The 27,490-nt window shown below is 36.3% G+C and overlaps 1 protein-coding gene across 2 annotated transcripts; it reads right to left on the reverse strand.

Moving 5' to 3' along the window:
- Positions 1–308: 308 nt before the first annotated feature.
- On the reverse strand, positions 309–26,786 carry mtbp (MDM2 binding protein). Of its 2 annotated transcripts, XM_028471441.1 has the most exons (16): positions 25,985–26,786; positions 15,842–15,936; positions 15,589–15,655; positions 14,370–14,487; positions 13,955–14,134; positions 11,882–11,995; positions 8,132–8,287; positions 6,040–6,133; positions 5,795–5,953; positions 4,736–4,831; positions 4,374–4,637; positions 4,119–4,279; positions 3,909–4,021; positions 2,587–2,700; positions 744–809; positions 309–663 (listed from the first exon to the last, which is right to left on the reverse strand). In XM_028471441.1, exons 2-16 carry the CDS (start codon positions 15,862–15,864, stop codon positions 625–627), a joined length of 1,764 nt encoding a protein of 587 aa, XP_028327242.1. In that variant the 5' UTR covers positions 15,865–15,936; positions 25,985–26,786; the 3' UTR covers positions 309–624. The 2 variants fall into 2 exon arrangements, with proteins under 2 accessions (XP_028327242.1, XP_028327241.1); XM_028471440.1 differs by lacking the exons at positions 15,589–15,655; positions 15,842–15,936; positions 25,985–26,786 and having other exon boundaries at positions 14,370–15,210.
- Positions 26,787–27,490: the final 704 nt, after the last annotated feature.

The following is a 27,490-nucleotide window of genomic DNA, read 5'->3' on the forward strand; positions in this document are numbered from 1 at the left end:
AGCTCCATTATGACCTGTTTCCTTCATGTTGCTGGTTCTCTATAATTCAACATACACACAGAACTTACTTTAATATATTTTAAGACGCTAGATCACACCAGCATACCTGATCCCCCCCCCCCCCCACACAGAGGAATGCTTAATAATTCAGATTTTAAAAAAACATACAGTATGTGTGGTTAAAGGGGGGTTAAATTGTTTGATGTTACTGCTCAATCCGACACCTTCATTTTGTTCCGAGGCTTCAGTTTAAATTGCCGCCACAGACGGCTGTGACACGACACAATTCTCAGAAATAAATGCAAATATAAGATCAAACACTTTTATTTAGCAGCCATAACAAAACACAAAACAAAGCTGAGACATGTACATATAGGAGAAACAAATAAAAACATTTAAGTGACATTTAAATAAAAAGAAAATCAAGAAAAGAAAAGGCACCAACCTAAAGGAAGTATCTGAAATCTGGTTGTTGCTAAAGGACGTTTAGTGAAAAGCTAAAAACAGCCGTTTAGAAAGAAGTTTGAAAAATATAAAACAATATTATCAATATTTAATTAAAATCTTACAAATAACTTACAGTGGAAAAAATAAAACACACACAGATGTGCTCGTCCCTTATCTTCATTTCTTTGCCATCTTCTCCAGCACCCAGTCAATGACCTAGAACAGAAAGTCTGACAGTCAAATATGAACTAGATAAAGGAACTCACGCATGGACAAATGCTTTTCTGTGAATTCACCTGCTTAACGTTGCTGCTGGCTGCTTTTTTCATCTCGTCGTGCAGACCTCGTGATGTCTTAAGATCCTGAAACAGAATTGGACGGTAGTGCAAGTGTTTGACATCGTCAGCTCTAATGATTCACCCAAGGGCACAGCAAGTAAACAGTGCTATTGCAGCCAGTTGAAGTAACAACAAAGCAAAGCAGATCCGGTGTCTATCAAGATGTGGCTATGTTGTTGGTTGTATATTTCATAGGGAAAAGTGCCTCAACCAATCAGATGAGTGAGTGAGACTTGTGTGTGCGTGTGCGGTCACCTCTTTGGTCACAGAGCAGGAAAAGACTGCAATAAGATTACGGTCCATTTTAAATTTCCACAGAAATATTGGACAAAGTGTGTCCTATATCTTTTCAATATATGGACGGGTAGTTTTTCGTTCAAATATAGGACAATGCTATTTAATAAGACGGTTGGCAGCCCTACCTATGGCTTTGCCGGTACTGAGGGAATCCCAGTTAGTTTGTTTACCTCAGCGGGTTGTCTCGTCATGGTTAAAGTTGGCTCGAGGATGGATTGTTTATAACATCTGAGCCAGAGATAAGTGCTAATGATTAAAAGGTGAAAGATGGATCTTTATTACCTTATGACCCTTATGAATAACTGGAACTTACTGTATCATAGTAGTAATGATTTGCTGGTTTGGTTTAATAGCACTTCTGTGAGTATCTGTGCATCCACCTGTTTTCATAGTAATAGCAGTATTTGAAGAAATGTCAATATTATCATTATTGAAATGATATACTTGTACATTTAAAGACCTTTTCTTTCAGCTGCTGGTTCAACTCCATCACTCTGTAACAAAAGGTGCCTGCACAGTGCGCTTCCAGTATAAATCCATAATCTGCCTCTTTGCTCACTCACCACTGACTATCCTTCAGCTCAGTGTTTTACTCTCTTCCACATTCTGTTACCTGGCTTTAAATGGAACTTTAAAACCCAGAAGAAGAAGATATTTCTTTCCAAAGCTCTTTTTTAATCCAAATTTTAATATTGAGTCACTTGTTTTAAAGCTAAAATTATTCTTGTTTTTACACTTAACGACAGCTTTCATGACACCTTATTCATGCTAATGACAGGTGTCATGTCATAATAATGACAGTGTAATGTCAGCCTTATGTATAAAACGTCAAGGAAAAGTGTTACTGGTTATTTTTCTGTATTGGTACAGTTTCACAGTAAACACCATCAAAGTGTCCTTGTTTGTTGTGGAGTTCAACTGTTTAACTGCTTGGATAATTAGTCTGGACGACAACTGATGCCAAGACATCTGTTGATTAAGACAACATATTAAACATAAATATGGCACTTTTTTTTTACTGAAATTGAACAAATATTCTTATTTTGCACAGATGATGTTTATTTGTGGAATCCATACAGTGGGGCATCACATAAAAATAGGCTTAACCTTTTACTTCCATGGTGAAATATAGGTCAGGGGTAATGTATATATCTGTCTCACTTAATGTCGGAAATTGGAATTTAGTGTTGGACAATATTGGCATTTTGGCAAAAAGCTAATATTGAACATCTCTACTTTTAGGTCATAATAGAATCGTATGTGACCTCACTAGTGCATTATTGGCCCTGTAGAAATCCTTCTAGAAATTGATCTTGTTACTGATTATGGACTGCTATTATTATGAACACAGTCGTACCCACCAAACAACTATCAAACCAACCGTTAATGTTTGAATGTATCACTCACTTTGTATGTTGACAGTAAAGCACACAGGCCAAATGAGGTAGAAAAAAGTCCAAAAAAAAAAAGGACAACCATGGAAACTGAGCAGTAAGTGACAAACCTTGAGATAAAATTTGGAGATATCAAACAATCTCTTGCTGCAGGCCTCAAAGCGCTCATGCTCAGCAGTAATCCCATGGTGTTTGAGTGTTTTAGCCACAACCTCCTGCAGCATCTGAGGACACACAGAAACACATTTATACTAGCCCCATTAAGAAAACATTCCATCTAGGTCTTTTCATTGCCTGCCTACCTAATGCAATCCCGATGCAGTTCAGAGAAACTAATTTTAGGACATTTCATCTTTAAAAAGGACGGCATGTCAGAGTTTACTGACTTTGAGGAACGTCCTTTTAAAAATGAGCGCATGACTTTACATTCACAGCGCTAGCAGGTATAAAACAGACAAATGTTTGACCAGCAATGTCGATGGAGTAAAGCGATTAGAAAAAGAAAAAAAAAGGACGGCTTTTAATCAATTCTGTGTTGTTCAGAAAAACCATCCATTACTGTTAGGAATTATTGGTGCCGTTTAGACTCACAAAGGAAGAAAAACTGCTTTTAATCTCTGAACAGGCTCACAGTTCAATCATAGCTTTGAATGATAAGCCTGTTTACATCCTAATCACAAAATTGGAGAAAATCAGCAGATCGTGGCACATTACGGTGTGTGTAACTGTAACTTATGCAGCTGTGGACTGCTGCTCACACAACCAAATGAGAGACAAGTGTGGTTTTGTGGCTGCTCGCAGGCAGGAAGAGAAAAGAAAAGCATGATAACACTAGGAAATGTCACAGCTTCACGCAGCATGAAGATGCAGCAGAGTTAGGCTAATCCAACACAACAGAATAGACATTTATCTTTGGAGAAATGTTGGATATTTGACATGAATACCAAGAATGTGTTTTTATTGTGGGACCATCTGTCGACATCCCTATCTGTCTATATGATTACACACGGTTTATTTAGTTGCGAGTCAGAGAATCACCAAGTAATATCTTGGTTTTGCCATTGTTCTTAGAAAGCTTCACTAATATGCTTTACTCTTTATCAGCACCTCCAGACAATTTGTTGGTTAAATGTTTTCATATATTTTATTGACTTTTAAAATATATATTATGTGCAAATGTGCATAATTTTGGATTGGAAGCTTTCACTATATATACAGTATGTAACCTATATTGCAGTGCTAAATATTATGCTCTGCACAGTTCATTTAGTCGATTAACCCAGCGCACGCACGCACACCTCTGCAAGCTGCAGATGTATGCTAGCCTATATTACAGTGCTAAATAATAAACCTGACACTTTTCAAAAGCAATATATACTTCTTACAGACACTGCACTAGTCTTTTTCAATGCGAGAGGCACAGATGTCTCACCCTGTTGTGTTTCTGTGAACGGGACTCTTTGGCGTTTTTGCTCTCTGTTGGATCTTGATTCATCTTTTTGTGTGGAGGTTTTGGTCTGTCTGCACATGGGACAGCCGCCAAACCTGTTTACAAGTTCACAATTAAACTCGGCAGGGAAAATACAATTAAAAAAGAAAGAAAAACAATAAACTTTATTTTTTAATTCTTGTTCCACTTCACCTGTGGTGCGTCTTGTGGCTGTAGAGGGTGAAATGTTCATGGGGGAGGACGTGGACCGTGATCTGCTCGCCTGTTGCCGTAGTGACATCACAGTGGGATGTGTTCCACTGTTGCCGCTGCTATGTGAGCCCAGAGAATCACAGCTCTCCGATTTCACCAGCCTAAGTAATCATCGACAAAAAAAACCAAAGGGATTACATTCCGTAACTAAAGTCCAGCTATTTGCCACATTGGAGATAACGGGGACCATCCTGCCTTTTGTAAGGTCGACCTCCAACGACGTCTGCCTCCCGGGATCTGCGTTTGATCCGAGCCGCGTCATTGTTCTGCAAAGTTTCTCCATCGGGTACGCTTCCTGGCTCCGACATCACTGCGGGGGACGGAGCAGGGCTCAGAGCGAAGGGGAGCACACACGGCTCTTTGGAGCAAGTGGTTTGGGTCTCGAATCGAATCAGACGTGATTGAAGCCGCGCGCAAGCCTGATCTCGGTCGAGGGATCGATGATTATCCAGGCAGAACCTGCATAGCCACACAAATCAAACGCAGAAATCAAATATAGTAAACGCAGATTGTATCTCAACTCTCCAGCTGTGGGCCTGACATTTGGAGGATCTTACTCTATGCCATGGTAATGAGAAGCTGACGCTTTGCTGAAGGGCATGTTGGTGAATCTTGTTGGGGAGAGGTCAGGCGACACCTGAAACATGACATTACTGAACCAATGCACATGAGACAGAAAACACAGACAAGACAGAGAGAGTGAATGAGTGAATCAGAAAACTATCACACATTCGTCTTTACTGGGAATAATAATCAGACATGACATCAGCACTGAGCACTTCTACTATCATTCAGTAAACATGCCTTTGTTTACATTTCACCATTCACATCCTACACTGTAAACCCACACATTGCTATGCGCTAATAAAGGTTAGGAATGAGGAAGTACATCGGATTTCCTCATCTGAATATAAATGAATGATTCACCACTAAATGTACTTACAATTAGTTCTTAAAAGTGATATATTAGGATCTATAAAAAACGGTGTTTATGTTTAATGTTCTCTTTTATGTTATTCTGTGAAGTAATCAAAATAATCAACTAAAATGAAAAGTTATCTGTCATTTTCTGTGTATGTGTACATTCTACAGTCACTGACTCAGAGAGAAACGTAGACGTAAATCACAATAAAACGGGACGCTTTATTGTGATTCAGATGTTGAAGAGTGAAGTAAAGGGTGAATAAATCAGTCTCCAAAAAACATACAAAATTATGAAAAACACACTAAAGGACAACAAAAATACACAAAACATACAGAAATCTTTATAAAATGAAAACAAAAACACACAAAACAATAATAAAAACACAAAAACTCTTTGTTCTTTTCCTGTATTAATACTCAGATTACTCAATATTCTAAATACCGGCATGAATGTTTGGAATATTCTGATCCGAGGGCCACATTATCTTTTTGTGGCCTCCACTGTGACAGAATTTGTCCATCTCTGCTTTAAAGCATCTCAGAAGATATTTCAGAATATACAACATTCAAAATTATATTAAAAAACAATCTTTTACAAACAGTTTCCCTCTAAAAGTGACTCCATGTATATTCCTAATGAAAAGGCATTTACTCTCACTCACTCACGAATAAGTAGAAGTAAGTTAACTTACTCTCTGTTAAGCACTAAAGGCTGCAGCTCCCCTGTAGGGAGCCCATCCACAGTGAAGTGTTTCAGGAGTTCTTTGGCATCTAGTAAAGCACAGGTGGCCCTCTGATTGTCTTTAGGGCCCAGGAGGCTATCGCTGGAACCTGCGCCATACAGACCTAACCTAGTGCATGAAACAATTATTGAATATATCTGTTAATATCAGGACGTAACTGAACAAAATGAACCAGCAGACACAATCCTGTGAACCTTTTCTTCTGCTTTTTCCTCTGCAGGTTCTCCATGTTGAGGAGGACGCTCTTCTCAGGCCAGTCACATTGATGTTGAGAAATATTCTGAAAAACTTCCAAGATAAAACCCAGCAAATAAGAACGAAAATCTGTTTTTAACACTTTAAATCAAAATGACTTTTAAAAAAAAAAGGAAGGGTCAGAAAGCCACTATTTGGTTGTAATAAATGTAAACAATCATTTTACAGGGTTCCTACAGCTTTAGTCAAATTAAATTCATTGCCATTTCAAATGAAATTTAAGACCAACTTCACAGTAAACATAATTGGGGGGAAAAACACCACATCAATTACATAGCGTTTTTTTTATAGTGTCTAATGCAGACGTGCAACTGTCGGCCCACAAAATAATCACAGAAAAATACACAAAATGACAGTAAAATACACTCACAAAAAAAGACTAAAAATAATCAAAAACAAAATATGATTAGAAAAATAACCAGAAAAATATAAAACAACAAAAATACAAATAAAGTAAAGCTATTAAGAAAAATCTTTGTTGGACAGGCAATTTTTGTTAAATTACCTTTTTTTTTTTTTTTTTTTCCAATTTAAGATTTTTGAAACATTGATTTAAGACATGTTAATGACAATTAAGGCCTTATTTTTAGATTCATTAATTTAATGCCTTTTAAGACTTTTTAAGGATCCACAGGAACCCTGTTTTATAATTAAATAAAAAAAGTATAAAACACTTTTTCAGTCAGAGAGCAGCACAGTAGAGAAAATAAATGTATTTCAGCCTCAGCTGCTGCAGCAGCTTCAGGGTCTCTTAGCAGAGCACACAGACAACCTGATGACAGTGATCCTGTTTGAATGCTGACAGATGAGCATGAAAGCGGGAAAAATTCAGCCTCCAAAGACAAAAATCAGAAAGAAAATGTCAGCATTATACATTTGATGCCTCTATAAATCACAAAGACATATACCTGACATGATAGCCACTCAGTCATTCACTCATTGCTCTGTATAATGAATGCAGAGTCATCTAAACTTTCACCTGCATCTGTGATGTATGACGACCCCTTAGCTTTACTAGCTAAAGCCTGCAGATGCTAATATAATCAGTCACAAGAGCAGAGGATGGAAACAAAGCATTTCTACACTTTGTTCACCGTGTTTATTTTAGCCTCATCCTCAGTGAGAGAGACAAATAAATGTATGTAAATGCTTTCAGGAATAAAATCTATAATATATATATATATATATATATATATATAAACAACAGCTGAAGAATACCAAAGCATAATGCAGGCTGTTGTAAAGTTAAAGGTTCAGGTCTGCCGCTAGAATGAGTTAATGCACTGCAATAAACATTATGATGACCGATGACATGGAATCACTTCAAACATAATTTCCAAATGATCTTAACGGCATCCATGACATTAAAGCTGCCCAATATGCGGCTCTACCAGCCTGGCAGCTACATTTCTAGTCTACTAGCTGCCCTCCCTGTGCCCATTCAGCTGCAGCTGTGAGGCAGGTTTGTTTTACTGCTGACAGTTTATATGGAATTTATCAGTTGGTATTGTTCCCTGAAAAGGCTATTTCATGAATGCAGAGTGAATGTGGATGCAATGCTGTTTGCATTTATTGGCAATTGGGTGGAATTGTCTATGAGTTTGGGCATATATTAACAAGCCTTATCCATTATTTTTAGAGTGGTATAAAATAGTTGTTTTTTTTTCTTTTCATAAATCATTGGAATATTCAGGTTTACTGTGCCATTATAGAAAAAGTTGAGCATTTTATTGATAAAGTGTATGTGTACGTATTCAAGCTGTTAAAAAAAAGGCAGTGGCTATCCGTACAATAGACGTATAAATATATTAACATTCTAGCCGTACACAGCGCCCCTCATTGGCCAGTTTATGTCACGTGACTAAGAATAAATCTAACCCTAACCCTAATAATTGTTGCGATATAGGGTTATAACCTAACCCTAACCCTACGTACGTGTACTTTGGTAAACGTACCAATAGCACTGGGTGTTGTTCGTACAGCAACTGTACGAATAGACACTTTCTTAAAAAAAACATGTCTTTTGCATACCTGCGTTTTTTGGGGTCTGAATTTCTATTGGACCGTCACCAAACGTGGGTAGAGTAGAGTTGGTCATCCTTAGGTACAGCTCCCTGGCTTGGTTCAGAATGACCTTCAAATCATTAACAGGCACTGGTGTAGAGGTCGATGCTTTCGCTCTTCGTTCTAGGTGCACAAACAGAAGCAGGCTTTTATTTTGGCATCCTTTTACATTTTGTTTACAACTTAATAGCAAACTCCCAAATGGTATACAATTGGATGTTAATGTGATGGCTGCATAATAAAAGTGGTTTAATGGTTCTTTTCTATCCAAAAAAGGACCTAATAGTTAATAAATGTGTTTTATTTCTGCTTGTAAACAGGAGGTAAAAAAACAACATTTCTCATTCCTGGTCCTGTATAGAGCCACTGAGATGCATATTTTAGAGATGCACACATGAATTTGATGAAAGTTAATTAGGTCACATAACAAGGTGTGTTGCACGAGGACAGGCTTAGGATGTGGAATGACTATTATTAAGAAAAAGGTCAGATATTATTTTAGGTCGAAAAATGTAAGTAACGTGACATCATGAACTAAATCATCTTTAATGACAACTTTTTATTTATATAAACATCAAAATAAATGATAATAATGATTAAAAAAATACAAATATCATACATAAAATACTCAAGTACAATTAAATAGTACTCAAAGTAAAAGTTACGTTCACCCCCCACATTTATTTTTGGTAATAAATCTTCATATATAAACTTCAAAAGAAAACAAAATCTTGCTCAATTGGAACTTCATTTATTTTCCACAAAGGCATCTATATAAAATAAAAGGTTATACAATTAAATTACAATTTAAAAAATAAAAATAAAACACCGCCAATGAATTTAATTTGAAATAAAAAAAAAAAAAATCAGGCTCTAAATATAGCTACATTTATAAACTGCAAAAATAACCTCAATTCAGTGGTGTTTTGGCGCGGTGCATTACGTTTAATCTGATTGGTCGGCTATGATGTGATGCATTTGGTTGTTGTCAGGTCATTTAAATTTTTGTAGTTTCACGATGTCTGTTTATCATTTTAAAACAAATAATAATTTACTCAGTAATGGTTGGGTGTAGAAATGTAACTGATTACTTTACTTCTTTAGAAACATACTTACTGTAAGTACAAGTAGAAAGACTGATTTAAAAACATACTCAGAAAAGTACAAGTACCCATAAAAGCCACTCAATTACAGTAACGTGAGTACTTCCCCCTCTGGGACTTGGTGACCCTTATTCCAGTAACTTTTTCATTAGACACAGTGGAACTAGAAGTGATGGATGAAGCTTACATTACACAGAGAAAGAAACTGATTTTCATTGAAGAAGCAAAAACTTGCGACCCCAGATTGTGCACATTTCACAATAATCAGAGCTTTTTTATACAGTGCTTCTAACTTCACAAACTCACACAGGCATGTCTGCTCCTAATTTATGGCCAAGTCAGAATAAATTGTGATAAATTCCATTAGTGCTTGCGGTCTGTTAGGACTGTGTGCTCTGCTCGCAGGCTTTTTAGAAAATAGTCCTGCTGCTTTTCCTCAGCACTGAATATTTGTTCTTGTTCTCCTTTAATCTAGCTACACTCTGGTGGAATTTCACTATCCCTCTCTCTCTCTCTCTCTCTATGGGGCATTAAGTATGTCGGTAAAAATTATGTGAAGCATGCAGCTGGGACATTAAATCAAAATGTATCCAAAATGTTTAAGTGGATTTAAAAGCTGCTGGACTGTGTTCTCATAGTCTGGTCACGCTGATGTCTCTCCCGACTCGAATCATCTCATCTTTCACATTTAATTGAAAGTAAAGTAAATAAATTAAAAAAAACAGGGACGGTGAGACCTGTCACATTAATAAGATGGCTCATTATATTGATCCTTTTCTATAATTCTTCCATTATTACTTTATTATTATTTTTTAACTGTAATTGCTTCCTACAATGTAGATATGTTTATTTTTAATTCCTTTATTCTACAAAATTCCATTGAACTCAGATCAACTGAGCCATAACAATTTAAACAACAATGTTGCCAAAGAGTTAAAAGTACAGCCATTTTGATGGGACACAAATACAGTACATTATACTGGTGCACATATTTTAAAACTTTAGTTCTACGCAGTTTATAAAAACTAGAGTTTATAGACAGGGTAGAACTAAGAAAATAAAACATATTCTATGATGAGAGAATTAAAAACAGCATAATTTGGAAAGCCTTACAGACCATAACAGTTTCAAATTACTACATTAGTACATGAATTCATTAATGTAGTATCCACACAGAATATTTGGATAAATTGCACAGTGTGGTTATACCAAGCTGAAAGCCTGTAAAATATTAAACAAAAGTTGAACAGAAATTATGAAAAATATATTTAATATCTAACTCAATAAGTTGAGTTTTTGCCAATTGTGCACTAATCCTTCCAAATGCACAGGTTTTGGAGTGGATAGAAATAGAAAAATAAAACAATTTTTAAAAAGATAAAGGCATTAAAAATAGAAACATAAAATTAAAATCCTTACAAACCATTTTTGTCATCCATCTGTTATATTAAACATTAATATTGTATTCTTTATTAGGCCGGGCTACTGGACTCAAAACGCCACACTCTGTTCTTCTTGTTGTTGTTGTTACACTAGTTAAAATCGCTACTCTTCTGTTATTCGTGAACGGATGAAGCTGAAATTTGTTAGGTATATTCTATGGATGTGTACGCATCAACACTCAAAGCCCGATTTACGATTTGATGAAAGATGAAGAAAAAGAAAACGGAAGTTGATTTCTCATTTATTTGCAAGTCAAATATTACGACTGTTGGTGATACCGAATCTTTGGCACATACCAATAGACTGTATAAATGGGACCCATTACCCTGTACGCGCCACGGGGGCTCGAGGGGGCTCCATTTTTTAAATGACTACTACTCCATTAGTTCCCATTAGATCGGAATGAAGTTTGGAATGAATACTCTATGAATGAATGTGATGAAACGCTCGGAGCCCTTTTTTTTTTTTTTTTTTTTTTTTTAAATGGGGCCCCACCCTCCATTTCCGGTAATTTCCAAATTTATGGGAACATAGTCGTGTGATATATCGTTTCAAAAGTAATTCAACGTAGATTACAAATATGCCTCGCACAATTCGATTAAGGACTCGAGGGGCCCTTTTTTTCATCAATTTCCATTAAAGTCGTTTTCTCATTTATTTGTGAGTCAAATATTGCGACAGTTGGTGGTACCGAATCATTGACACATACCAATATATGAATGGAGCCCATTACTCTGTATGTGCCACGGGCGCGCCAGGGGGCCCCATTTTTCAAATGACTACTCCTCCGTTAATGCTTGTTGTAGTCATTGTAACTTGACATGGATATTCTATGAGCAGATGTCAAGAGCCTCTCCGAGACCTTTTTTTACTTGGTGGAACCGAGTCATTTGACTGAATTCTCAGGAACGTGGTACATGTTATTCCTAAAATGATTCTTTGGCTCATCCTGACTTGACACATTTAAGAAAACCTAATGTGCAGCACTGAAAGCCAATCTTTGTTAATATCACACATTAGTGAGTGGGTGAGAAGGCAATTTAAAAAAAAAGAAAAAAAGAATAATAGTTGCTTTAAAAGCTGATTAGATCTGTTCCTCAGAAAATTTGGTGTCGCCACAACGCTTCGATTTACACCTTTCTCTTCGTGACGTCTTACAAGCGGTACTTACTGAGATATTCTTGAAGCACTCGAGTCTGAACCTGGGTCACCTTTCTTTCTCTCTTCAGCAGGCTGTCTCCTTGGAGAACTGGCAGAAGGCTCAGGAAGCTGCCAAAAGCTGGCTCTGATTGAAGAAATATGAGAGAAGTAGTGAGTCCAGATAATATGGAAATGATTGATCAGCAGGATTTATATACGATAAGTTTCACACTGGAATATAAAATCATGTTAATAATACACAAAAATATATACTAGAGGACTCGAGGGGTGCATATAGACATGATTAAGTAACAGTACAAATACATAACTACCGTACTTAAGTAGTTTTTTCTGGTATCTGTACTTTACTTGAGTTATTGTTTTTTTGGAGACTTTTTACTTTTCTTTCTTTCTTTTTAAAACAAATATCTGTACTTTATACTACTTACATTTTAAAAAGTGAGCTTGTTACTTTTAAAACACTTAGCACAGCAGGGCACTTCTCCATTCCTGAATCTCTTCAGGCTAAATGAAAAATGTTGGTAGTTTGAGCTTTTTTCTGTTAGGCAGGGCTCTCAGTTTTATAGTTAACAACTTCACATTTTCAAGTTTTTAAAAAACGTTAAACTCAAAGCTGCTCTTTGTTTAATTGAGCATTTGCACTTTTTTTTTCTTGACACTTATTTATACATTTTATTTATTATGAGTGCAAAAATTCTCCAGGTGTTCATAATGGGTAACAGATTTAATTTATTTCCATGTAGCAGTTTTCTACACACTCTTAAAAATGTTAAACTCAAAGCTGCTCTGGGTTTTATTGAGGATTTGCTCTTTTTTTTCTTGACACATTTTATTTACAAATGTTATTTATTATGAATGATAAATTCTCCAGGTGTTCAAAGGTAACAGATTGAACTTGTTTCCATGTACCAGTATTCTACAAGCTCTTAAAACAACAAAAGATATGGAATTTGCTTATTATTGAAGGGACATTTGTTTTACTCTTTACCTTTTTTTTTTTTTTTTTTTTTTTTAAACTTAAGTACATTTAGTGGCATGCACTTTTTTACTTTTACTCAAGTATGAGAGCAACTTCAATACTTTTACCAGTCATTTTTTATTGAAGTATCTACACTTTTACTAGAGTAGAGAAAACTAGTACTTTTGCCACCTCTGATTAAAATCAGTAAACCATTTTATTTTGTGTCAAGTTACAACTATTTTGTATATTTTAAAGGTTTTATCTGTAACAAAGTCTGCCTTACTGTAGCCACAGAGAGACTTCACACTTCAAACTTCACACATATCTGCATTAAGAACTTTCTCAAATCGAGCATAAGTGTCAGAATGCTGCACAAAAGAATAAAAAACAATGGGAAGGCACAGTAGGAAACATCAAACCTTGTATTTTGAATTTCTTAGAAAACTTGAGAACAATGAAGGACTTTTAAAAGCAAAGAGTCTTTTGAAAACTTCCACCTGGAATATGGAAAATATTCTAACAAGAAAACCAACATTGAAACCATTGTGTCTTTGAGAAAGAAGAGGAAAGGATGGAATGAACTGTTAAAAAATGCACAGAGTCAATCCAAGTAAAAAGCAGCAATGAATACTCAAAAATAGCATCCGTTTCATAATCCGTAAGAACCTCTGCTCATTCATATTATTACATCTCAAGAAAAGAGGACGGTACTTGAGTTTTTCTTCCTCCACTTTATGTTCCTTTACCTTCAAACACACAGAGCCAATGCTGCTTTATCTAGAGAGGTTTTAAAGCTGTAAGAAAAAGTCCAAGATTTTCACTTGACCTCAAAAACGTGCCGAGACACAAGAGGTATCATTTATATAAAGGAAACAAACTGCATTTTAATGCATCGCCTACATCCTCAAACAGAGCTAGAATATAATACGTGACTCCTCACTTGCGTTGGTTGTTATAAAAGTTTTGATAAATCGCTGAGCCACATGCGCAAAGGAACAACTCCACCAACACTCTTCACTGTGTGTGAATACATCATCTGAAATAGTTTTAAAAGTTTAGATAAACAAAAGCCCTATTTTGTTATCAGAAAGGCAACATACTGTCAAAGTTTAGCACACATACCTGTTGATGACAAAGATATTTTTCCCAGCAACGCAGAGACAGTTGCCATAGCAGCAGCTCCATTTATTTGTTTGTCCGAGTGCAACATCCTGACCCTGCAGATTCCACTGCCGCCGTCTTTTGAGCCCTGGATCAACAGGAAATATACAGCACTTTCTCCTTTTACCTCGACCTCTGGCACTAAATGATTATTGCACAGAAGAGGGAAGACAAGCAGAAAAAAAAGGAGTCAATATACTCAATTTCCAACAACAGTTTACCAACCACACTTTAATATGCCCTTGTAAATCTAGTTATTATCACTAGGGCTCAGCTAAAACACTAATTTCACTGCACAAAGTGATATGGCTCCTCTCGATGTGAAACGGTACGGACAAATATTATTAAAAAAAAAGCACATGAAAATCCATCATACCAAGTGAGGACTTTGGTCTCTTGGCCAGGAAGTCTCTCCAGCGCTGAGAGCTAAGCTGGCTGGCAGCAGGCTGGACAATCGGAGTGACTGTACAGGAAAGGCTGAACAAAGCTCCAACCTTCACAACAAAGCAAGGAAGAAAAAAAACACACACGCTTGTACAAATTTGTACTTTTCTAGTACGCACATCACAAAATGTTCCTTTATCAAGCATATGATTTGAAAATAAACTTATTTACTTCACTAATAACAAAAGAAGTTTGGATGAACTACAACCAGGCCCGCGGAATGTCTCCATGACGAATAACACGTACCACATCCCGGGAATTCAGTCAAATGATTTGGTTCCATCGAGTAAAAAAGGTCTCAGAGAGGCTCTTGACATCTGCTCATAGAATATCCATTTCAAATTACAACGATTTTAACGAGCATTAACAGAGGAGTAGTCATTTGAAAAATTGGCACCCCCGTGGCACATACGGAGTAATGGGCCCCATTCATATATCGGTATGTGTCATCGATTCGGTACCACAAACTCAAATGAAAAAACTTTAATGGAAATTGCCAAAAAAAAAAAAGGGTATATCATACTACTATGTTTCCATAAATTTAGAAATTACCGGAAATGGGGGGTGGGGTCACATTTCAACAAAAGCGCTCCGAGCATCTCAGAGTATTCATACTAAACTGCATTCCGATCTAACGAGAACTAACAAAGTAGTCATTTGAAAAATGGGGCCCCCTGACGCCCCTGTGACACATAGGGAGTAATGGGCCCCATTTATATATTGGTATGTGTCAATGATTCGGTACGAGGGATGTCCCTATACAACTTTTTCACTTTCAATATGATGCCGATATTGCAGCCTTGCGTATCGGCCGATACCGATGCGGGCTAATGGGTCCCGTTTATATATTGGTATGTGCCAATTATTCGGTACCACCAACCGTCGCAATATTTGACTCGCAAATAAATGAGAAATCAACTTTTGTTTTTTTCTTTTGGGGCCCCCCTGGTCCCCAAATCAAAAGTTCGGACTCCAAGCGTTGATGCGTACAAATTCATAGATTATACCTACCAAATATTAGCCCGATCCGTTCACGAATAACATAGTAGCAATTTTAACTAGTGTAAACAACAACAAGAACAAGAAGAAGAACAAAGAGTGGCGTTTTGAGTCCGGTAGTCCGGCCTAATAAATAGTTTAGTTGTCGATACCATTCCACGAAGTGACCTGAGCTGGTCCAACAGTAGTTTCGCTTTCATCGACTGCCCAGACAAGCCTCTGTTGTGAGTTGTTAAGGGAAAGTTTCATCAGAATATAGTAACTCAAGTAAAACACCATGGTACACTAAAAATATGTATTTCTACTGTTTCAACCAAAGACAATAAGTCAGCAAATGAATTAAATTGGAGGTTTCAACAATGTTGGAGGACATGTTTAAACTAAAACAGACGATGGGGGGGATACAGTTCAAACAGACTGCTTGACATCAGAAAACTGGGCAGGCCTGACAGATCAATCAGTCCAAGCAGGTCTAAAACTGGAGCGTAGTAATGGAAGACCTGCAAAAACAAAACAGAGAGGTAGAGGATTAGTGCTGGTGAAAAAACAGAGTGACATTTGAAAAACTCCTCCATACTTTGACAGAACCTCTTAAAGAACAGAATAAGGAAGAGTCTAGTCAAGTGTTCTCAAAGTAATAGAAAATATGAATAACATTGCTAAGCTCATGTGTAAAAAGCAGGAGAAATAAGCAAGCATTAGGACTTCAGTTTGGCAAACGCACACACATTTGCTTCAACATCTACTGATAATTTAGAAATTACAGCTAACCTGAAAATATGTTTTGGAAAGTGGGAGAAAACCCACGCAGGATGAATGTTCTCATTCATCCTGCGTGTGTATACTACTATACACAGAAAAGGTGAGGCAACTGGAACTTTAACCTCAAAACTTGGCACTCACCACCCCACGAAGGAGCGGACAGTTATCATTTTTAACAATATAAGAAATTGATAACTTGATTTAATGAATCCTCTCACATGGCATGAATAATAGAAGAGTTTCCGGGTCTATTGAGATTTCATAACTGCTGGAAAAATCTTTCTTTTTTTGTTTACCAAGTTCCATCTAATTAGGAACTTGTTCAATCCTGTAAAAGCACAAAAACAGAAGATCCTTTGTTTTGAGTGTTGACTAGTTTACCATCTGGTTGAACACATATGAGACAAAGACCTTTATTCCAACATTCCATCTGCAGTTGGCCTCCTTCACTATGGAGCTCATCTTTTTATGAGCAAATAAATAATATATAAATATGGAGAGAAAAAACAGTCACATTGAAATGCAAGTTCTTTTTAATTGAGAAAATTAGAAGCACACTAAAGGAAGCAGCAATCCTGTCCTGATTTATTCAGTCATGAATAAATGTTTCTCTAAATATGTCTCCTATAAAACAAGATTTTAATGATCCTCTGTTGAAATTACATCTTCACGACAAAACCACTATGAACTGTGACGGATCCAAGTGACCTACATTGAGATCATTAAGACGTCCAGTCTCTACTCATCAAACACAACTCTGCTTTTATCAGGATTTGGAGGAACAGTGATCAGAGTAACATCATTCTCGTTGCTCTGGGTTGTAACTCGTGTGTGAACAGCAACGCATGTTCAACAGGGTTCATTAGTTCTATTCTTACATAGGTCACTGTTGGATTATGCAGGAGCAATCGAAAAATAACCGATTGGTAAGAAGATTTGAAGGTTTTCACTGACCAGCAGAAGGAATGCCAGTGATAATTTATGTATTTATGTATTTGGAATGATTAAAAATAGATGAAAATGAATAAACAAATGGAAAAAAATAACAGAAATGTTTATAAAATAAAAAAAAGCCAATTTGAACATTTGACTTGTTTGACAAAGGATAGAAAGAAGCCTAGACTTGTCAAGTCCTACCCTCATTCTTCACCATTAACAAATGCTAAATCCAATAGAATAAATTAAATGGACAATACAAAAAAACACTTTAATCAAGCTATTAAGAAAAACACAAAAAACAAAAAAAAATTTTTAAACTGCATTATATTCATAATTTTTTTACTCTTTTTGTCAAGATTCTCCCACAAACCCACCCCACAAATGGAAATACACATACTTTTTATATCATAGATGACTGTATAGTAGGGCTGCCAACTTTGGTTGTTTAGTCGACTAATTGGTCGATGCCATCGTGGTCGACCACGGTTTTCATTGGTCGACCAGCAACGGTATCAGTTACAACACCGTAAAAAAAAAAAAAAAAATGCAATGCACTTGATACGGATTAAATATCAATATAATTTATTTAATACCTAAACATGATTCTATGTCCAGCAACAGCTGTGTAAGTACATGCTGCGCTACAACAAAAAAAAGTGTTGTGCTTCAGCTGTCAGTGCAGTGCGCTGTCCTCAGAGCAGAGAGGGAATGAATTAAAACAGGCTTGAAAAACAAGCATCCACTGTTAAATCAATCATTTTTCTGCACAAGAACATGGATAATCATTATATTTGATACGTGGATAATGTAAATAGATCCACTGCTGTCTCTGGCGCCGCGGGCACACTGTGTACCTGTGTTTGATGTGTACTTGTTTCCCCGTGCGCTGATCTGATGTTGACATCAACAGTTTATTAATAGAAGCAGGCTTACCACTAAAACAAACGTAAATATGGCATTTGTAAGAGGAAAAATAGGTTTTAACTGTCGGTTTCAGGTCGGGCACTGATATAAATACCTAATGTAATGACCTGTAGGTTTCACTTTTGCTCTGTCGGATTCTGGTCAAAGCTTGAATAAGGTTCATATCATAAATGGTCTGTGTTTAAAAGCAAATCGGCACCACAAACGCCAAAACAGAACATTTGTCTCTCTTTTTCTTTCTCCTTGTCCTCCTCTGCACCTGTTCATTCATTCCACGTGTTTTTTTTTTTTCGTTCTCCATTTTTTTTTTTGTTGATCGACTAATCGCTACGTGTGCCATAGTCTTGGTCGACCAACCATTTCCTTGGTTGACTACAGCCCTACTGTATAGCACTTAACAAGTTAAAACAACACATATAGCATCATAATAGAAACACTAACTGGTCGTATGTCATGAGCTTAGCTCTGTTAATTGCGCTTTTTGTTTGGATTAATGCATGTCTCACTAGGCTTGTCTCTCTTTCTCTTGTCCAACCATCAGCTGCACTGGGCCAAATGGCCATAATAATTCACAGTTATTGAGTGTTCCCGTGTTTGTGCTTTTACTGCAATTCTCAGTTCCAATGAGTGCCGTCACGATTCCAAAAATTGTACTTTACGGTCTGTTCACACAATAGCCCACTGTGTACCCTAGCCTAGCCTACATCAGCAGGTTCTGACTCGAATCAGTGAAATAATGGAAAAAATGTGCATCATCGGCTCTCTATTCCTGTGAGAACAGACTATGTAGTGAAAACATGTCCAGTTTATATTAATTGTGAGATCATCAGTGTCAAATCAGCTCTCTGAGGGGTCGAGAACTGTTTTTTTCATTCAATATTTTTTTCGATTCAGTTGTTGAAAGTATCTCTAACCACACATTCAAATAAGCTTCTCATTTTACTCTTAATGATTTTTCACGCCCTAAAGAATCTCTTATTCCAATTCTCATTTAACAATGATAACAGAAAAATGTCTGGAATGTAATAATGATTCAAATAAAAGGCTCGGCGTGTTTGAAAATCTACCTCAAACAAAGTATTTGGTTCTTCATCTGTTCCTACTAAACCCTGGGGTCGGCAATTTTCAACATCAATAGAATGATTTTAGACCCTCCAGACCACGGGCAACAAAGCCACAAATGATTTTATCTAATTAAACAATTAATAACAATAATGATGATGTAAATACCTGCACATAGAGACAATGAATCATGCAGGCAGCAATGTGTGTGTGTCTTACAATACGTCTGTTATTCTATAATTAATATAAATGGCATTAATCTGGGACATTATAATGATGCATCAACAACACATATAAGTGTATAACACAGCACCGTGTTGGTTTGCAGATTCAAGGCCATAAAAACCTCATAAAGAATCCCTGGAGCCTGGCTGGTAAAATAAAGATAGCACAGCATATGGAGTGTTCACTACATACAAGATTATTATATTGGCTAAATGAAATGACTATTTCAAATGGTTACGGAAGACATTGGCCGGATTTATTAAAAGTCTTTGATATTACACAAATGTGAAAGCTTATCAGCTAATAAGGTGCACTGAGGATTCTGTCTGAGGCAAAATAAAAGGCCTTCTATTTACCACATTTACTTTCATAAACTACTTGTTTTTGCATTCATGTGCAAAATACTTGGAAATAAATCAATATCACACGCATACACAATGGAATAAAGCTGACAAATACATTGCAATGGTTAAATCTGCATTAGAATTAAATGCTTAAGAAAGCAAGATGCACAGCAGAAGGATAACTTCTGTTTACCAAAACAAAAAAGAAAAAACATTTATTCTGTTGGTGAAACAAACATTTACATTTACTACAGAACAATAAATCAACCAACAGCCAGGTAAGGATTACATAATAATTTACATAATAAATCATATCGTCTTATTATGTAAACTTTCCAACAGGTTGTCATTTACCCACAATACGTTATTCATCTTTCCTCCTTTAATCCTATTCACTGCTATGACTGAACTGTAGGTATCAGTAACACAGACACAAATCAATGAATTGATTTGTGGTTAAAACACCTGCAGGGCTAGAAGTAAGTAAACACATGACATCACCCTGAGGACAAATGAACCCGATTAGCTGCAAATGCATCTAATCAGGTTTTTAATGTAGATGAAGTTCAAAAAAACACAAATAGAAGGAAAAAAAACAATACTTGTTCTGTCAGTGACAGGAGCCAGGAGAGCTAGAAAGAAATTATATAAAGTCCAGTTTGACACCTATGAATGAGAAAATCAAACTAACTGTAAATGTAAATGTTCAATATCATTTTAGAATTTTTATAGCTGGGTGAGTTTTTGTCTCAATTGATCATTTGAGCTGTCTAAAATTGACAGTAATTCCAAAATAATAGAACCAATGTGGTTATTATGACATTACGCTATTATTATGATATTACACTGTCATTAGCATGAATAAGGTGTCATGAAGGCAGTCATTAAGTGTTGTGCGTTACCCTAACCCTTCATTTAACTGAACCCCTAACCATTACCCTGACCCTACATAACCCTAACCCACTAGATCCCTCCACCTAATCCTAATGTCAAAATAGCTCCAAAAGTGTCATAATTTAGCAAACAACACTTAAAGCTGATATCCAGAGTTTCTGAGAGGACGTCTCGATGTCCCGCCCTCAACAGCTCCTCTTCCTCCCACTACCCTCTACTTTTCTGCACGTGCATCACGGAACATAACAAGGTCGCATTGATATAGGTCTATGGGTCAGGTAAGAGCCAAAATCATATTTTCCTGTTTGCTGTTGTGACGCGCAGCTTTGTTTCCGTGCACAGTTCCACATTCACTTTGTTTGACAGTCTCAAAAACAGGAAGTCAAAGCCTATTGGCTGGGAGCACTCGGCAATCGTTTCCATTTGTATAGGGGTCTATAGGACGATGGTGGGACTTATATACATTAATGTATATGAATGACCACCAGCAGTGGACCATAGTAAAAGACTAGTACAAATGAATCATACATAAACATAGATTTCTCAGAAACTGCGGATATCAGCTTTAATCACAGCTTTCATGACACCTTAAGCATGCTAATGACAGATAATGACAGTGTAATGTCAGAGATCTGAAACAATTTCTCACATATCTATGAGCACATTATCCATTCACTCCCTTGATGACTCAACATTCTACTGGAGTCAAATCATACCAGAGATCCTTTATAAAGCTGAAAAACCATGCAGTACGTTGTTTGAAGCTTATCAACTACACAGGTTGCCAACTAATCAGCTTCGGAACTGAAGAAGCCTCATGAATGAGAGTTGAAACATCTTCGAGCAAAATTTCTAGTTCAGTTGCCTCAACTAAGCTTCCAGAATCAAGAGAGAGCATCCTTCATATCACTGGAGACACACTGGGGCTGATTTACTAAAGATCTACACCTGTAAAAACATGTGCAAATGTCACTACAGTAGCTAAAAGTCATTGTGGGGCATCTACTAACCCCATGCAATCAGGACTGCGTTTGTCAAGCCTGCGATGAATATAAAATGGGAGGATGAGCTGTGTCGTGCAAATACTGATATATTTATGAAGCAGTCAGATTTATAAAAGCTGTCACTGTTTCCTTTCCCTAATCGTTCATGTTTATTTAGTGCCTTTGACATGTAGGTCTAAACAGTCACGGTATTATGCACAGTGATAACTGCAGTGAATGTTGCAAGGAGAAGACTCAGGGGAAAAACAAGGCCCACAAAAGTAACCTGGGTGTTTCACTGCTCAAGTTAACATTTTTGGTAACAACAATAAAAATTTAAAAAAAACACAAATGAGGATCATGTTAACATAGGTGTTTTCTAAGGGTTTCACTGGTTGGCTATAGAGCTCTACCTAAACTCCACATTACAGGCCAACCAATCTGGGGTTTTTAGGGCTGATGCAAATTCAATATATTGATATTTCGGCCGATTTATGTAATAAAAACATTGATATACCGTACACAGGATATATACTGTACATGAACACAAATTGAATGATTCAAGACAAATAACCAAAATGCTACTAAATTAATATAACGAACTTTAATTAGTAACACAATCATCATAAGGACTGTAAAGCCACTTATAAATAAGAAAAGGAACATTTGTGCAAACTTTTTTTTCCGAAATACAATGTAAAAAAATATATATATATATACAGTATATAGATTCAAACATAAAGTTGTAAACATGGATGAATCAAAAATAGACTTGTGCACTTCTCCCAGTGTTGTGATTTTGTAATCATTAAATACTGATTTGTGATGATTCAGAAAGCTCAGCACAGAGAAACAGAATTTCCATGCAGAAAAAAGTAATTACATCAGTTACATACTGTATATCATATATAGCATGACTGATTAATTGGCCTGGCTATTGACCGATGTTGATTAATCAGTGATAGATAAAATTAGTTAGGCTTTACTCCACGTGTGGCATGTTGTCCAGCAACCTCTTGTATTTGCCCTTTGGGTTCACTGCTCCTGAACGCTTCCTTCCTGCTCACAGTCTGAGCACATGTTTATTTTCCTCATAGAAGTCTCATAATCTGAGGTCTGAGAGTTTGTGTTTAGACTGCATGTGTGTCTCTGAAGTCAACAAACATTCATCCGGTAGTGTTCGGATATGATGTTACTTTGTTCAAAGGGGGTTGGGTTTTTTTTGTGCCAAAACAATCCTCACCATCTGCTTCTCTGTACAGGAATGCGACACACGCTGCCCGTCTCACTCTCCATGGACATGAAGTAATGACTAACCAGCACAAACAATAATCCAGAATGAGCACACACTCACACACACACTCACAATGCAGAATATGCACAATTTAAACTATCCAGTCTCACTAGTGTTTGTTGGGCAACTCATTTTATTGCTTTAATGACATAATTAGGAATCCTTTGACCAGTCTGTGTTACTAACACTCTTCCTGCTAAAGAAAACTGTCAACAGCAATACATTTTGTTGAAGTAGCTCTCCAGTGGGATTAGAGTTATGGATATTAATCTAAACAGATAATTAATTAGTGAGCTATACTATGTATACTGTGTGTTTGTTGTAAAAGTCCCTGCATAAAATACAATACAACCTATATACCTAAAACACACCTACAGTAGCTATGGCTCCTTCTACTGTTACAGATACGTTTTGTCTGTGAGTTAATGTCTGCTGGGTTAATAAGATGGCAAATTTTAAATTGCCTGATATGTGAAGAAAAAAAAAAAGTATTAAATATTATTTTTGTTGTTGTTTTAAATGGTTCCCCTCATCAACAAGTAGGATGTTATTTTCATTCATGTGGACTAATAAATAAGATTTGTTATCTTGTTTATCAAAAACAGACAACAATGATCACACCAGGCATTGGCAACTGGTGGCCCTCAGGCTAATGTTGTGTGGGCCCCAAAGTAAATGCAAAACTTAACTTCATAAACACACAAAATGAAAGAAAAATACACAAAATGGAAAGAAATACATGAAATTACAACAGAAATGCACAAAATTACTAAGAAAAATACAAGATGACAATAAAAATACACAAAATGAAAGGAAAGAATACAAAACAAGAAAACTTAGAGCGCAGATTTTGTCAAGAAAATATCCTTGCTTGCTTCTTCTAGATACTGTATCTACAATACCTTCAGCATCGTCTCCAAAACTGAACTTGCTCTTTCTTTTCACATTGTCTATCAGTTCACTAATCCATTCATATGTTTAACAAACATCCACATTAACAGACAGACGGACAGACAAACACTGGTGAAAACACATAATGAAAATGCACAAAATGACAACAAAAACACAAAAATGACAACATAAATACACAAAAAAAATTTAAAAACTGAGAAAAATATGCAAAATGACAACAGAAATAGACAGAAACTCTTTCCTGTATTAATGCTCAGATTGGTTGTTGCTCTGAATGCTGACATGAATCTTGATAATGTGGCAATCATAGTTTTGTGGCCCCCTATTGTGATAAAAGTTTCCCATTTGTGGATTACACAGTGACTGATAACATTTAAAAATGGCTATCAATTTGTTTGGGAGGATATTTGGTGACATGTGATCATTCAGTAGGAGTTTCTTTTTGTTTTAGTGTTCTGAAAAAGGTAATGACTACATGTATTTTTTTAAACAGAATTCACTTTTGTATCCATTTTGACAGAATATTTCAATTTGATAGCTTTAATCTTAAGAATCTCTAACAAACAAACAAACTTAATCAATTTAATCAGTAATTTTCACACTTAATTTACATTCAATAAACACAATTATCCTCCTTTCTCCAAGGGAGATCCACCAAACTCTATGTCTATTATATAGACATTACTTCTGATGAGACTTTTAACAATTAGTCTCAATCATCCATTGAATGCATGACAATAGATCAGATATTATTTAGTCCTGAAGCGCATTTTGTTCAGTTTCTTATTTGTTGATACATTTGTGAATCAGTTTTGTCATTAGCCAATGTTGGTCTTTTTTTAGCTTTTATATGTGAAAAAATACTGTTAATGATGTAATTCTAAGTCAACACTAATCATGATATCTGCATACATACAGTCTGTAATTATAGTGGCCAAAGATATGTGGTAAAAATAAATAAATAAATGCATAAAATATTTTTCCTGAATATTACTGTTAGAGAAAATAAATGAGATGTAATGAGATGCTCATTTGACAAATAAAACACATTTGATTGCTATGACTGACAGCTTTTCTGTCAAGTGATTAAAAAGTAACTGTGAAGTAACTCATTCCCTTCCAGCCACAGGAAATCATTAAGGGATATAACTGAGAGCAGCATATTCATGGTTTACTGTGTAGCCAGCAGGCAGGATAGGGTTAACTCATAGGGTTAAAAGAACACTTCTAATGTTGGTCATTATCGACACATTCAGTCAAAGAAAACCTTTCCAGCACTTTGAACACAGTCGTCTGCTTGAAGTTGTGGAGGCAGTTTTCATCAAGAAAATGTCAGTAATTAGAAACCAGTCACTCCTGAGGACACGTTATCAGCCTCTGACAGAAGGCTGTAAGAAAAACTATAGAAAATGTTACATTTCCCAAAATAATGACAAATATGGAGAAATTTGAATCTGACGAAAAAATGAGTATAACACTTTAGGGGAGAAACTAGAATGTTAGAAGGTGTTTCCTTTTTACCATTCAGCTGAAGCATGTGGTAATAATAATAATAATAATAATAATTACATTTATGACATTTTGGCTCAGCTTTTTTAACATTTACACATATAAGTGTCTTCATTCACAAAATGGAAGTGTAAGAGTAGACCTACAGAAAAGTACTTCCAAAGGCTCCAATGATGGTCTTACACTCGCTTTCACACACTAATATGTTTCTATGGAAACCATTCAGTTGGTTAAGCTTCAGTTTCTACTGCAAACTAATACCGGATAAGCCGATAAGTGCTTTTCAAACACTTAATGTGCTTTTCTCCATTTAAAAATACAAAGAAAAAAATGAACTTAACCAATTACTGCCCTCTAGTGTTTTAAATGTGATAGGATGGAATTTCGTCACCAATTCCCTTTAAAATATAAGCACTCTAGATATTTTTTTTACTTGTTTTTTTCCTCAGCAAAAAATCCATGTGACCTGCTAAAAGAAATGCGTGGTGCTGCGACCCGCAATTTAAAAACATTTGATCTGAAGCTTAAGGTGAATGGCCTTATGTGTGATTTTTATAAAGCAGATTAAAATCAACAATAATTCTAAACTTTTAAAGGCAACATTTAAAAAAAAAAAAAAAAAAGATTACTCAGTCAGAGAACATCATCAGTTGTATAAGCAACCTTTGGTAAATCATGTGCAGATAGAAATAGCACTCGCCTCAGATTGTAGACTGTGGTCTGTGGTGGCAGCTTGTAAAAGACTTGACTGGTGATGAACTGGTGAGCGCAGAGAAAAGCCATCAAACCGAAGTTCTGACAGATACTGGGGAGAGAAAATGATAACCACAGTCAGTTTGATTGAGGTTAGAAAACAATCGGCCTTTCCGTGTCAAAGAAAGAACCGCTGTGATTTTAGTTCCCAGCGTTCCACCCAACACCAAGCAGCTATTAGGCATTTTGTTCCCATAGCAACTATAAAGTACCTGTGCTGTGCTGTGGTCACGTTACTGTGCACGTATACCACAAACAGGCTCACCTCAGCTATAGGACACATCAATGTCCTATAGCTGGTATACTTTTGGGAATCCTGCTTTGTTCCAGTGCTACCAAGCTGTGAGGCTCTCTCCTGGCTGACGGCAGGAGCCCATTCACTTCTGAAGGCAGCTCCTTAGAAAAGGTCACTTCAGCGAAGGAGAAGCAGCATGCTTGCCTCAGTATACTCAGAGACAAATAGATAGCACAGATCATTCCTGTCAAATGTGCAATAACAATTGCCTGTCAGCTCAGATGTGATTTTACCCATTTAGACCAGTGTGGACCTTTTGATAGAATCTCCAACCACTCTGACCTCAAAAAGTTCCTGATAACCTCTAAATTGTAAAAAAAAAAAATTTGGTGAAGATCAAACCTTAAATGTTATTAAAAAAAAGAGAGAGAATCAAAAGGGCAAAATATTATTAGTGATGTACACATGTTATAGAAATGTGACTAGTTTATTCTAAATTGCCAACATGTTCCAATTCCTTCTGTTGAGACAGACTGCAGAGGGCCAATTTTACAGTCATATTTGTTTACAACTAATTGCAGAAGCAGCTGGCTCTACTTGCACTATTCTTATGCATAATGATGAAGAGATGGAAAAGTGGAAAATGAAAACAATGACAGAGGGAGCAGATGCAAACTCTGCTTCCCTCAGCTGTAAAAGCCAGATTAATTCTTAATGAAAAGCCATCAATAATATGATAATCATCAGAAGACTTCATATTTTTAAAAAAAAGTCATTCTGACAGGGTTAATAGACCGGATCATTGTCAATTTTTCTTATTACTGCCTTTCATAAAAGACATTACACTTATCAAGGATCTCCTTCTATATGGAGACAAAATGGCTGTAATTACTGCTGAGGGAGTGTATATTTAGAAATTGCCATCTCAGGTGTTTTTCCCTTTGCAGTGTCAGCTTTGAAACAAGTGTGAGTTCTCTGTCAGTCATCAATGTTTAAGGTTCTGTATTACGAAGCCGGATTTCTTCTTATCGCAACTTATTACAGGGATAAATCGCCATGGTAACTTAGGCTGAACACCTAACCTGATCAGAACCAGGTTAAGATCTGAGCGAGTCCAAAAGTCCTACTTCCTGAGCAATCAGATCTCTTGACTTGCCCATTATTAGAAGATCCTGGTTGGTTCCGCGGGTCTGACAGCTGCTTTAAGGAAAGAAAGAT

Source organism: Gouania willdenowi, chromosome 16 (assembly GCF_900634775.1).
Source record: "Gouania willdenowi chromosome 16, fGouWil2.1, whole genome shotgun sequence".
In the NCBI taxonomy this organism is placed as follows: domain Eukaryota; kingdom Metazoa; phylum Chordata; class Actinopteri; order Blenniiformes; family Gobiesocidae; genus Gouania; species Gouania willdenowi.